Source organism: Ostrea edulis, chromosome 1, assembly GCF_947568905.1.
Source record: "Ostrea edulis chromosome 1, xbOstEdul1.1, whole genome shotgun sequence".
Classification (NCBI taxonomy): Eukaryota; Metazoa; Mollusca; class Bivalvia; order Ostreida; family Ostreidae; genus Ostrea; species Ostrea edulis.
Genome location: NC_079164.1, coordinates 12747168 through 12761550, shown reverse-complemented (window position 1 = coordinate 12761550; position 14383 = coordinate 12747168). Strand labels below are relative to the sequence as shown.

Here is a 14383-nt window from a genome sequence, read left to right as displayed (position 1 = left end):
GGAAGCTTTCATGTAAATTTCATCTTTTCTGGGTGTCCCAAAGTTGAAATTTACACGAAATCTTCCCGACATAATTTGTTCAAATCATGCCCCCCTCCCCCCAAAATATCTTTTTCTTAAGAACTTTAGCATGACAATGCCTGCTATAACACATTTATATAAAAAACAAAATGATCAGTAAAACTGATGGATGCTCCCTGATATGCATCTAACCAATGAACTGCTTTATACGACGAATGAATGTTTTAAATATATTTCAAAAATTATGAAATAGGGTTTGGGAAAACTATCCAGGGCATCTGCCCAACAGAAAACTTAATGCATCTTGACATATGCAGCAAGAATATACTTCCAGGTATGTTATATGTATTGTGGCTTCTTTGCTAGTTAAAAAAGTACGACAGAGTACATTCAAAGGCAAATACCTGTGTGTAGGTATTTCTGACTTATATTTATAACATCTAGTTATACGGTGCATTGATTAACTAAGTGAATAAAACTCAACGAATAAATTACTGATTATATTACTGTAACATGCATTGTAACTAAATACATGCATGCACGTTTATAATTTGAAATACCAATATTGCATTTCTTAACAAATTATATGGAAGACACCTAGAATCGCCTGAAAGTTGATGCAATACATGTAGATAAATCAAAATGTTCATTTTTTACTAAAATTTTATTTCAAAGGTATACTAAATACTAATTAAATACAATGAGTAACATATAGATATCCAGCTTCATGGTTTGCTGAAATGTACATTGTATTGTATTGCTTATTCTACAACATACAAAATGAAAAACAAGCACATAAAATATGAATCTATAGAGGTGCAGTACATAGTGTTAGTGGGTAGCTAATCAATGGAAAAAATATTTGCCAAATAACAGGTGATTTTTACAAGAAAACTTTTCTTCAGGTGCAATAGAGATTTAATCTGCTAATGTTGTACTGCAGCAAGTATTGTGTTACAAGTAGAAAACACAAGAAAACTTCTTACACTTACAAAATGCCCAAACTGAAAGGTCAATTTTTGATCTACATGTATGTTATCAGAAAAGAACTTCACCTTTAGCAAATGCTTGGATTTGCTGCAATGACAAAGCATATACCCGTTTTTTGAACAGCTTTGTACATTAATGACCATATTTACATGCGATTACAGTAGCTCGCTTCATTGCAAAAAAAAATCCAAACTCTATTAAAATTCCCCTCCTTTATAACTTTGCTTGTGTGATTGCTAACTTAATAATTACAAAACAGTCTCAGAATGTTGGAATATATTCTTTAAAAAAAAAATCCTATTTCAAGACTACTTTGAAATATGTATAAAACAATGTACTAAAACAACAAAAATATACAAAAGGACAATAGCTGCCAATAACAATCAGTTCTAAGTTCTAATCCCAGAGTAGTGTGTAGCAGCTTTACCACTTCTCTCCACCAGGTGCAGCACGGCATCACCTGCCTTCTTCTCTGCAAGTCTTTGATCCTTTTATTTTGTAAAGTTCACTAACCCTTAGATTAAAGAATATTCCAACGAAGAGATACAGTGTATATATACCATAAAAAAAAGTTTTAAAATGGCCTACTTAAGAATTTTTTTTTTTACATTACCGGTAACCAGTACACAAACTTGAGCAAAATCACTGCTTCATAAGGCAGGTATTATAGAATCAGATTTAAAAATTGAACAATGAGAGAAAGAAATGATATGATGACTAGTAGAGCAACATAAATAACGGATGTTGCTATGGTAAATGAAATTTATACATATGTTACAGACAATACAACTGCTTATATAACGATGCTGTTGATTGGTTATCAGTTGATGGAAGTGTAAAATAACTCTACACAATAACACAACAGACAATGGTAAAATGTCTTATTTATAAAGCATGCAGGTTTCAGGAAACACATGGGTCTCTAGGACGTTGAGGCACCAGGGATTTTACCAACAACCTATAAACAAAAAACAGAGTATTAAATGAAAATTGCATTCTCTCTCTCTATCAACTGAACTTAATTTTTTCCATATTGTCAGCACAAATGTAAATGCATTTACCACTGGTACTCGACATTTTAAATATATATCATAAAAAAAAAATTGTCTTCCTGTAAACATAATATTATAGATATTTATTATAGATATTTAAAACGGCGAGTGCCTGTGGTATTTACATAATATAGCTGTCAAACATTATTAAAGATAGTTTTATATTATCTGTGTATTCCAACATTGGAAGTTAAAAGTTATTTTCATTGCTTGGTTAACTAAAATGTTTAAGTTGGATAGCACATGGATGCGATTTTTAGATTGTATTTCATTTCTCAATAATCTAATTTCTATTGTATTCTAGCCCCTGATTGGACAAATACACGTACAACCTAGGATATGCAATTTTGTATAATCTGATTTGGTATGCAGACACACACCCCGACAACCAGCTGCTGATGCTACTTATATTTTTTTGATTTACGTTGCAGCACTGTTAAAAGTTATAGGCCTTCTAGGATATATGAAATCAACATGTAAAATACGATACAGATTGTTTACCCAACATCAAACAAGACAAAGAACCTACTTACACACAAACCACTTTGGTAAAAATTCAATACATTCTCTGTATGATATATTGATATAGTGAAATTTAAAAAATAGCCTACAACAAAGATGTTATCTTCAAATTAATTTTATATCAAGTATTTATAAATCTGGAGTTTGGATGTAGTGACACCATACTGACCTTGTAGATATTAATTAACCCAATGTCAAGGATTTTATTATTATTGACTCTTAAATGATCATGCAGAAATTAACCACATGTCTGTCATTTATGTGGTGTTACTAGTGACTTTGTACAAACATTAGACAGGTTACATTTATGTGGTGTTACTAGTGACTTTGTACAAACATTAGACAGGTTACATTTATGTGGTGTTACTAGTGACTTTGTACAAACATTAGACAGGTTACATTTATGTGGTGTTACTAGTGACTTTGTACAAACATTAGACAGGTTACATTTATGTGGTGTTACTAGTGACTTTGTACAAACATTAGACAGGTTACATTTATGTGGTGTTACTAGTGACTTTGTACAGACCTTGGAGAAATTAGGACCTCAGTACTCACAGTGAAAAAAAACCTAACCAAATGTCAAGGTCTTCATCATTTACGTAGTGTTGCTGTTTTTTATGTACTATCTTGGAGATATTAACACAATATCAAGGTCTTTATCATTTATGTGACATTATCATCGACTCCGTGCTGACCTTTAAGAGACTGCACCAATGTCAAGGACATTGTTATTTATATGTATGTGGTGTTACTATAGATCCTATACTGACTGTTATTTATATGTATGTGGTGTTACTATAGATTCTATACTGACTGTTATTTATATGTATGTGGTGTTACTACAGATTCTATACTGACTGTTATTTATATGTATGTGGTGTTACTATAGATTCTATACTGACTGTTATTTATATGTATGTGGTGTTACTATAGATCCTTTACTGACTGTTATTTATATGTACGTGGTGTTACTATAGATTCTATACTGTTATTTATATGTATGTGGTGTTACTATATATTCTATACTGACTGTTATTTATATGTATGTGGTGTTACTATAGATTCTATACTGACTGTTATTCATATGTATGTGGTGTTACTATATATTCTATACTGTTATTTATATGTATGTGGTGTTACTATAGATTCTATACTGACTGTTATTTATATGTATGTGGTGTTACTATAGATTCTATACTGACTGTTATTTATATGTATGTGGTGTTACTATAGATTCTATACTGACTGTTATTTATATGTATGTGATGTTACTATAGATTCTATACTGTAATTTATATGTATGTGGTGTTACTATAGATTCTATACTGACTGTTATTTATATGTATGTGGTGTTACTATAGATTCTATACTGACTGTTATTTATATGTATGTGATGTTACTATAGATTCTATACTGACTGTTATTTATATGTATGTGGTGTTACTATAGATTCTATACTGTTATTTATATGTATGTGGTGTTACTATAGATTCTATACTGACTGTTATTTATATGTATGTGGTGTTACTATAGATTCTATACTGTTATTTATATGTATGTGGTGTTACTATAGATTCTATACTGACTGTTATTTATATGTATGTGATGTTACTATAGATTCTATACTGACTGTTATTTATATGTATGTGGTGTTACTATAGATTCTATACTGTTATTTATATGTATGTGGTGTTACTATAGATTCTATACTGACTGTTATTTATATGTATGTGGTGTTACTATAGATTCTATACTGTTATTTATATGTATGTGGTGTTACTATAGATTCTATACTGACTGTTATTTATATGTATGTGATGTTACTATAGATTCTATACTGACTGTTATTTATATGTATGTGGTGTTACTATAGATTCTATACTGTTATTTATATGTATGTGGTGTTACTATAGATCCTATACTGACTGTTATTTATATGTATGTGGTGTTACTATAGATCCTATACTGTTATTTATATGTATGTGGTGTTACTATAGATCCTATACTGTTATTTATATGTATGTGGTGTTACTATAGATCCTATACTGTTATTTATATGTATGTGGTGTTACTATAGATTCTATACTGTTATTCATATGTATGTGGTGTTACTATAGATTCTATATTGACTGTTATTTATATGTATGTGGTGTTACTATAGATTCTATACTGTTATTTATATGTATGTGGTGTTACTATAGATCCTATACTGACTGTTATTTATATGTATGTGGTGTTACTATAGATTCTATACTGACTGTTATTTATATGTACGTGGTGCTACTATAGATTCTATACTGTTATTTATATGTATGTGGTGTTACTATAGATTCTATACTGACCTTAGAGAGATCCACGCCAGTAAGGGCCTGAACAGCAGGAGGAAGCTGGCTCACAAGACGACTCACTTCACTGGTAGTTCTGTCATCTCCAACCATGACAATCTCGCCTGTCTTAGCCAGAGGGGCGGACACTTCAGCAGCAATCTGCAAGTCAAAAGAAACACACATAGCTTCAAAATGGAACAGATCATCTTTATAAAATGTATAGTACAAAGGACTAACATAAGAAATTCTAACCTTTGGTAGAGTCTCCAGAACAAGAGACAACATGGCAGCTTCTCCGTACTGTTTGTAAGCAGAAGCTTTCAGTCTCATCTTTTCTGCCTCAGCTTTACCAACACATTCAATGGCACCAGCCTCAGATCCACCAATCAGACGAATCCTCTCAGCCTCAGCATGGGCTGCTTCCACAGTCACTCTCCTATAGAGTGTACAGAATTTGTAAGTAAGATCTTACATGACCAATAAGAGCAATGCATAGTATGACTATCATTTGAATTTGCCAGGTTCTCCAAACAATGAGCATCATTATAAAATGCTGTCACTACACATACAGAGCCTGAATCTTTTAACATCAAAATACCTCTTCCAATGTTCATTTTGCACATCTTTAAGGTACTACTTAAGTTACACTGAATATAATCGGTAGTACATGTAGTTATATAATATTCAAAACATTATCTGATCCATGTTTTACTGTAGGGTAACAAAAAGGTTACACACTATTCATAGTGCATTACTACAAATGCATTATTTGCACACCTAGTGAAGAGACAGAATGATTTTTTACAAATTTATTAATAAAATTTGAATGAAATTAAAGCACTGGAGAAAACCGCAGAACAGTGCTGCCATTTTTCACTTCTGCCATTTCGTTATTATTTTTCTTGTTGGTTTACCATCAATTTTTGTTGTTTTTATGGATATAATTAACAGACCATGAAACACAATTTCTGATTATAAAATAAGAACATCATGACATTAGCTATCAACAAAACTGTAAAAAAAATTATTTTTTTTACCAAATCCACAAAATTTTATCTCCATGTACATTGATGAAATCACAGATTGTAACTGCACTTCATAGTTCATCAAGCATTTCAAACAATCTGAATTTAATCTTATCTAAATGTACTTCTGCTATGCTTACCTTTGACCTTCAGCCAGCTGTTCGACCTTGTATGCCTGAGCCTCTGCTGGTCTCTTGACGGTAGATATCAGCTCCTTCTCCTTCCTCATAATTTCTTTCTCCTCTACGTCGATCAGCTTCCTCCTCTCCACAACCTCTATCTCAATCTCTTCTTGTCGAATTCTCTGTCGTTCACGGGCTCCCTGTAGCTCATATGCCAACTCTGCCTCAGCTTTCTGTATTTAATACATAACAATTTTTTTTAAATAACAGTTAACTTTCCTGAACATAACGCTTTCAGACTCTACTAGTTTTTTTTTTACAATGATATTTAGCTTTTTTGTATAATGCTGTCAGACTCGACTAGTTTTTTTTACAATAATATTCAGCTTTTTTGTATAATGAAGACAAACGGCTGACCTTAGCATTGACTTCCATATCAAAAGAGGCTTTCATCATCTGGTATTGCCTGGCTGAGTCGGCTATCTTGGTGTCTGCCTGGAACTTGGTGTCCATCAGCTGTTTGTCACACTCTGCTTCCTGTCATTATAGGGTTTGAAATCACAGTGTATTTCTATCAGTTATAAATACTTTCAAAGAGATTCAAGGGCCATTACTGTTATCTAAGCAACATCAAGAGTCATCTGCCCCTATTTGATAGTTTAACGTATACATGTATTTACATTCATATCAACAAGAAAAGAGAAAAGTCTGATACATGTATATTTAAATGCATGCTAATTTTATGCATGAAGCTCATGCCAATCATCTCGAAAATAATCAGATCCATCACTTCAAAGAGCAAAAGTAATTTCCTCAGAAACACTACAGGAACATTTGTGTCAAGTTTGGGGACTTGGCATGCAACAGTTTTAGAAAAGAACTTAAATCTGTGCAAACTTCAATGACCATATGGCCATTTTTATAATAATATTCTTAAAGGGACTGGTTCACGATTTTTGATAAAAATATTTTTCCTTTTTTATGGTAAACATTAAAAATATAACTAATTTAATGCTAACAGCCAAAATTTTGACCTTCTGAATGCAAGAATAATAGCAATATTTTAGCCTTAAATCTGTGTTATGTAAACAAAGACTCGAGTCTTTTTATGTATAATAACAAACAAGTGAAATATTGATTTTTGTAATATAAGACATCTTAATTTTGCATAATCTCAAATTTGAACTTCTAGATGACACGTTTTGCCGCAAAAATGCTTGAAATGTGAAAGATATAATAAACTTAGATCGATATCCATTTCTTTTAAAAATTTCGTAAACAACAACATACCGCAATCTTTGTTTACAAAACAAATAATAAACTCTCTAAAATGAGCTTCTGTAATAATATATAACCTTCCTTCTCATGTGAACTCTTTTAAACACATTAGACAGTAGATTTTGATCATTAAAAGTGAAAAAGAAAATTTTAGGGAAAATCGTGAATCAGTCCCTTTAAGGATGAAGATGAAAATTTTGTCTTTGTTTCATACTATAGTAACCAACACTATGCATATGCATCATTTCAAAAATATGTTAACAGATGACTACATTTGTTTTTCACAACTCAACTCACATTCTTAGTCCAGGAATTGCTTTATCATGACATACACATTTTACTTGCTATTTACATGTATCTATTTCTACCAATTGTTAAAAAAACAAGATGTGTTTGTGAAACACAAATGCCCCCAATAATGGCCAATTCCAAAGATGGTCAAGGTCACAAGGACATATATCTTGGTACCAGTAGAAAGAGCTTGTCACAAGAAATGCTCAGGTGCAATATGAAAGCTCTATATGTAGGTCAAATGTCAAGATCAAAATGTTTACTACCTACAAAAAGTTTTTGTCACAAGGAATACTCGTGTGAAATATCAAAGCTCTAGCACTTACTGTTCAAAAGTTATAAGCAATGTTAAAGTTTCAGACAGAATGACAATTACTGAATGACAAACAGGACAAAAACAATATGTCCCCCGATCTTTGATCTTGGGGGCATAAAAACACATGGCCATGTGACATAGCAGTACTTCATTTCAGAGTACAATGCCTAACATAAACAAGGCAAAATAAAGAAAATAAATGCTTTGCCAACTACAACAAAATTTGTGATCCCAGGAATTTGAAAGACTGTTTTATTGAAATATCTAGAATGAAATCTACCTTAATTTCAGGATTCTGATATGATGTAAACGTGCAATCTATGCGTGGGAATAATTACACAAGACAAGAACTGGGCAAATTACATAACAATTGTTTTGTTCTGCATTTCAATGAATTACTAACATTACAGAAATATATGCAATACCCACACAAAAAGCATATCTTAGGTTTATAACATAATTAACAGCATGTGGAATGTTCAACGTTCATAGTCAGACAGAAGCTTGGGATATATCTTACCCTGATTCCAGCATCCCTGTTTGCCTCAGCGACTCCAATGTCTGCGTCTCTCTTTACGTTAGCAGTCTGGGCCCTTCCCAACGATGAGAGGTACTCCACTCGATCATTGATGTCTTTGATGGTGAAACTAAGGATTTCAATACCCATCTTCCCAACATCAGGAGAGGCTACTTCTCTGACCAGCTGTGCAAACTGATCTCTGTCCTGGTAAATTGCCTCCACAGTTAATGTTCCTGAAAACCATTTGAATCACAAATAAGATAATCTATCTAGAAGTTTTATTATAAAAGGCTTCAATATGGCCAAGAATTACAAAGCACCAATCACTTCCTATCTTGATTCGATATTTCAGAGTTTACTTTACATTACAGGTTTACAGCAAACATTTACTAATCTCAGGCAAGTGTACATGTAAGTGGATCTGTTCAATATAAATGTTTGTCACATTTAATAGTCAAATTTACTGCCATACCAAGATTAACTCAATGCAACCAATTATACATGTACTCACTGACCCGCACTGTGACAGACAAATAACAGTATGTGGAATTCCTGACCCACAACAACAGTATTACATACCCAGAATGGACCTGTGATGACCTTTCAGAGTCTGTAGAATCACAATTACTGACCCACAACAACAGTATTACGTACCCAGAATGGACCTGAGATGACCCTCCAGTGTCTGTAGAATCACTGACTCAATATGTCGGACACTCTTTCCCAGGAACTGCTCACAGGCTGTCTTCAGTAGCTCCGGTTCTCTCATGATCTTAACCTGAGCGACCCCTGTCACAGTAACAGGTACACCCTCTGAGGTCTCCACACTTTCACAAACAGGGTTCAAGGTCATGACCTCCAGGGATATCCTGTGATAAAGTTCAGAAATGTTGAAGGCATTTAATGAGTAAGACACATCACACTGTTCTATTGTTTCTATGTCTACCTAATACACATACAATGCTTACGATTATACTCGCATCAACTTTATTTCAATTAAATTTTCAAATTATGTTTGTAAAATTTGCCATTAGACAGTGATGTCCAGTGATTTTTCTACTTTTTCCAGAAGGGGCTGGACCTTTGCAATTGGCAAAACTTATCGACATTTTCATCAAATTGGTAAAAATCAATAAAATCAAAATTAATTGTATATCTGCAACCTTAATTGATGAGTAAAGTACAATAAATAACTAAATTTTAACATCATTTAATCCACAAATTTGTTATGAAAATAACACAGTCACCAATTTGTAACTTTCTCAATCTTAACTCTTGGATATTTTCAGTTAATTTCTCTAAATGTTCATATGGTAGGTTTAGGTGTTACAAGTGAAAAATTATTAATGTGCATATAAAAAATTGAATCTAACAAAAACAACAACACAAATTGAGGGGGAAAAGGCAACTTCAATCGAGAAAAATCAGTAGCTTTTGAGAGGAGAAGGGACCTGCATTTGGACCTGTTTTGATACAGGAAAAGGTATAAATTCCAGTAATAACTATATAACATATATATTCTGTTCAGTTTGCCCCTCCCATTGAACTACCAAGCAGGATTACATCACCAATCCCTTTACAACAGCAAACAGGATTTCACTCTCCTGGTGAATATTTCGCAACAATTTGACAAAGTAGTTTCTACATATATGAAAGTTCATACATCATAGTATCAAATAGGAGAGCCTTATTATTGGCTAGAGCAATTGTTGACTCTCAGGAGCAGTAAAGGTTGTTGTGAACAGTACAGTATGTAAGCCGACTGTATACCTCTGAACGTCGGTCACCAGGCACCACGACCACCCCCATCCTCCCACCACGGTTTTTCTACCCTGGGAGCCACAGCATCCTCCTGTAACAGAACAAAAATTGTGATCAGTATTGTTGCTACAATAGTTGTTATGAATTTGAACAGTAATTAATCAAAAATTGATAAGCTTTGTTAGCTTTAATCTATAATTATAATTCATATATATAGAAAGTGGCCGAGCTACAAAGTGTCAATAAATCCACCCACCCATCCTTCCCCCCTTTCATTTTGTATTTGTATTTTTTGATTTATTTGTACCTTTGTCATTTTGTTTGAGGTTAGTTTTATTAATATGGTTACTTTTGAAAAACTTGAAATATACAAAAATCTTAATTATCATGTTGTTAACTACCCAAAGCAATTTGTTCTCCTACAGACATGATTCTACAGGAAGGTAGAAGAAGTGGAAGAGGGCTAAATAGTTATTCATAGTAAACTGCTTCAACACTAAACAGTCAAAATATGTCATTCATAGGGGTAACAGTTAGAATTAAAAAGATTTTGAACAGTGTTAGATTTGATAAGAATGCTTAAACTTTGTCTTCTTTAACTTATGAGTTAATCGTCTTTTCCTGATATCATCTACATTTATACTAAATAAAAGGAAATATATCAAGTAGATTTTGTAAGCCTGAACATGCTGAATATAGCCTTAAGATTCATTGATACCAGTAACAAGCTGAATAGAAATAGCAGCGCATCAAGGCAAGCCTGTCAACACTTTCACTTGTCTAAAAACAGGATTTCACATGTTCTGGGCAATTGGACAACTGCACAATGCCAATCCCTACCTGAATCAATCTTCATAAATTCTGAGGAATCTTCCACATCCATACTACTTGGACGTTTCCCATTGTAAATCTTACTTTGGGTTATAATTAAATCTTCGAGAAAATTTTAACAAAAAGTGGTAGGTCACAATCATAATTCAGTCTTGTGCCCCTTCTTTAAAAGTGAGAAGCATGTACACTACTCATCACCCAACACCCCCACCCCCCAAAAAAACTAGCTTAGGTGTCCTCATATCTATAACCCTAAAGAGATTGCAGCATGTAGACAAACTTTAAATAATTAGGCAAGAGAATATCACCCTATTCATTAACAACTCTTCTCAATGGCAACTGTAATAATGACAACATGAATAAATGACCTAAGACCTGAAAGAGAGGTAATGGACTATATTCCCAATCACTATCTTCTTGAGAAATAAATAATTGCATCATCAAAAATACTATAAATGTTACTACATGACCCTTTACAATTTAAAGACATGCCCAAAATGAACACTATACACTGTGACAGTCATAAGTGATGCCAAAACCTACTACTAGAGGGTGCTACTATTACAATTTATCTGTCAAGTTTTTTTTTTGAAGGTCTTGATTTCAAGGGCTTGGGCCTTTCCAATTGGGAAAAATAGCAACATTTGCTTGAAATTGGGAAAAATGTTCTATGGATAAAGGAAGTAGGAAGAAAATCAAACCAGTGCATTAAGGAATAAATTGGACTCCTTCTGACCTACATTTTGGTCAAAGCTTACCTCATTTAAAGCAATACAAGCTGTAACTGACGGTATTTTTTCAACTATCTAATTATGAATCATTTACCTCCTATCGGTATAACTGATATAATCCCCAATATCTAAAGAAAAATTCAACAAAATAAACAAGGGAATATTGTTTGAGAGCATACCTACAATGAGCGTTTCATATAAACACGGACACAGGAACGATGATTGCCGAACATAATTGGGTTGCTGAGACCGACGTCATATCCAAAGATGGAAACTGACATGAGTAACTACACGTGGCGTTTGTTTTAAAATATTACATCGTTTCATGAATGACAAGAAGCACTATAAGTGTAAGAAAGCAATAATTACGCAAATGTGCAACTCAAATGAAATTTTGATAGTGAATTTTCTATAAAATTGGCATGTTAAACTGTTTACAAATCCGACACGTGCTCAGTGCCTCTCTTTCGCTTTTTTCCGAACTGGTGACCTCCGAGGTCAATGCACATCGGAGATTACGAGCAGGAATTACTGACAGGATTACAATGATTCATGAATCGACATTTTCTGCTGACTTGACGGGTTTATTGCTTCAGATTCACTCTGATTCTATTAAGTTGTATGTATTTAATAAAAAAAAATTTAAATATTTGTTCTTTTATTTACCGTGAGTTACAGCTTGTATTGCTTTAAGTAATTGGAGGCCAAAAAAATGTACAAGACAATTTTGAAGCAAAAATTGTAATCTGTAGGCCTGTGAAGGAGATTTATGAACAATAAAGTTACCCTGCTTTGAGCTGTTTTCATTGTTTGGGAATTTCAAAGCAAAAATTGGGGAAAATATCTGCTTTTTAGCATTGGGAATGGGGCCTTATTTCGACCCCTTACAAACCCCATAAAATCCCTAAAATTCGTCAAATCGAATGTGTTTGTTCAGGAAAACAAACGTGTATGTGGAAAACAAACGTGTATGTTTTCTGGGCTGACGCTTAGTCTACATCTCTTTTCATTTACCAAGTTTCCAACATGATTAACTAAAAGCCAGTTCAGACGTAGGAATAGTTCATGTGGAGATTGCCAACATTATTTTGCTCCATTTTGTCTACAAACTTGTGCTCTTGTTTGATGTTAGTTGCCATTTTGAAACAAAAGTAGAATTCACAAACAACTCGGACTTTGGTATCTGCAATTTTTATTTCAGGATCTTACTGTGACATTTAATAGATAATGGAATTGGAAAGGGTAAACCAATCTAGTTTTTATTACAATCAATCACCGTCCCATCACTACAAACTAATATATACAAATGTTAAATGCTGGTTAAATTCAGCCAATCACAAGATTTTACTTCACCATTTTCACTGTGTTGAAAACGATAACACCAAATGTTATATTTATACACCCCACCCCCCTTAAATTTATGCAACAATTACATATCAAAACGATCTATCACTACTATCAGAATAATATCGCATTGTTAAACACTTCATTTTCTTAAAAGTAAACTAGACTATATCTTTTGTTCTTCAATTGATTTCTACTTGGCTTTTTAGCGTGATTTTTGTAGGGTGAGATTATTCAGCCAAGTTTGACTTTAAACAGCCTCTATCTCATCACCCCTTTTTGTTGCAGTTCACAGTTTGAAACACACTTTCTGTTTGGGAAAGGTCAAAACCAAGAGATATCATTCATAACTGAAGAAAAGACATTCCAAACAGTTTATATTTCCATCTACATATCTTCATTAGCTCGGGCCTGGGGCAATCCTATTGGCATAGTTACAACAGTGCAATGTATGCACAAAAATATATATTTACTGAAATAAAACAATTTATTTCATTCGCCATTTTGCTAATATCTTTACAAAGATATCAAATTATACTGCAGTAATGGCACAAGCATAGAAAGGGAGAATCTATCTGACGCTGCTGATGGGCTGGGTCCCTGTAACATAATACATGAACACCGGAAACCAGGTTTATCATGCAGGATTGTTGCAGCGATCGTAGAGTGCAATTTTAAGGTTTACAATGTTTAAATTTACCTGAAATAATTAGAGCCTCATTTGGTCCAACGGTGTTAATGTTCCCCATCTTCTCTTACTATGAGGTATTGCTTAAGATGCGTTCTATTAAGCAATATTTGCACCTACGTATTAGCGGTTTGATTATTGTGAAATCGGGGTCGGTGAATATAATAGTTGAACACATATGGTTGCAATCCGGATAAATACACCTTCGACAATGTGGACTCTTTTTTGCAAGAGTTGAAAAATACCTGGGTTTGACGAAAGATCTATAAGTACATGCAGCACTTGGCGGATCTAGAAGTAGGGTTAACCCCCATCCACCACCCACCCCACTCCTTCCTCTTTTGGTTCAACATTTTTTTCAAAACAAGAACTAGGTCATTTTTGTCATGTTGGGGTCTTCAGCCCTCCTTTTAAGGTATTCCATGTATAATGAAAGGATAATGAACAATTTTGAAGGATGAAAGATCAACATAAAAATCTAATTTTCTAAAATGTGTGTGGTCAATGATTAATTTTATTTCATATTTTCATAAAGAGAAAGTGTATGTAACTTTCTACTAA

The 14383-nt window shown here is 33.3% G+C and overlaps 1 protein-coding gene across 1 annotated transcript; it reads right to left on the bottom strand.

Annotated features, from left to right (window-relative positions):
- Positions 1-666: 666 nt before the first annotated feature.
- On the bottom strand, positions 667-14029 carry LOC125664047 (flotillin-2-like). The gene is made up of 9 exons (XM_056152706.1): positions 13835-14029; positions 10238-10319; positions 9122-9336; positions 8468-8700; positions 6480-6599; positions 6081-6295; positions 5168-5351; positions 4931-5074; positions 667-1969 (listed from the first exon to the last, which is right to left on the bottom strand). Exons 1-9 carry the CDS (start codon positions 13881-13883, stop codon positions 1934-1936), a joined length of 1278 nt encoding a protein of 425 aa, XP_056008681.1. The 5' UTR covers positions 13884-14029; the 3' UTR covers positions 667-1933.
- Positions 14030-14383: the final 354 nt, after the last annotated feature.

What these genes read in the sequence shown, in the direction of transcription:
- LOC125664047 (XM_056152706.1), bottom strand. Translation starts at nt 13,883, where the DNA reads ATGGGGAACATTAACACCGTTGGACCAAATGAGGCTCTAATTATTTCA. An exon ending in ATATGGAAGTCAATGCTAAG is followed by an intron (nt 6,296 to 6,479) that starts GTCAGCCGTTTG and finishes TATTAAATACAG; the next exon opens with AAAGCTGAGGCAGAGTTGGC. An exon ending in TTCTGGAGACTCTACCAAAG is followed by an intron (nt 5,075 to 5,167) that starts GTTAGAATTTCT and finishes TTTGACTTGCAG; the next exon opens with ATTGCTGCTGAAGTGTCCGC.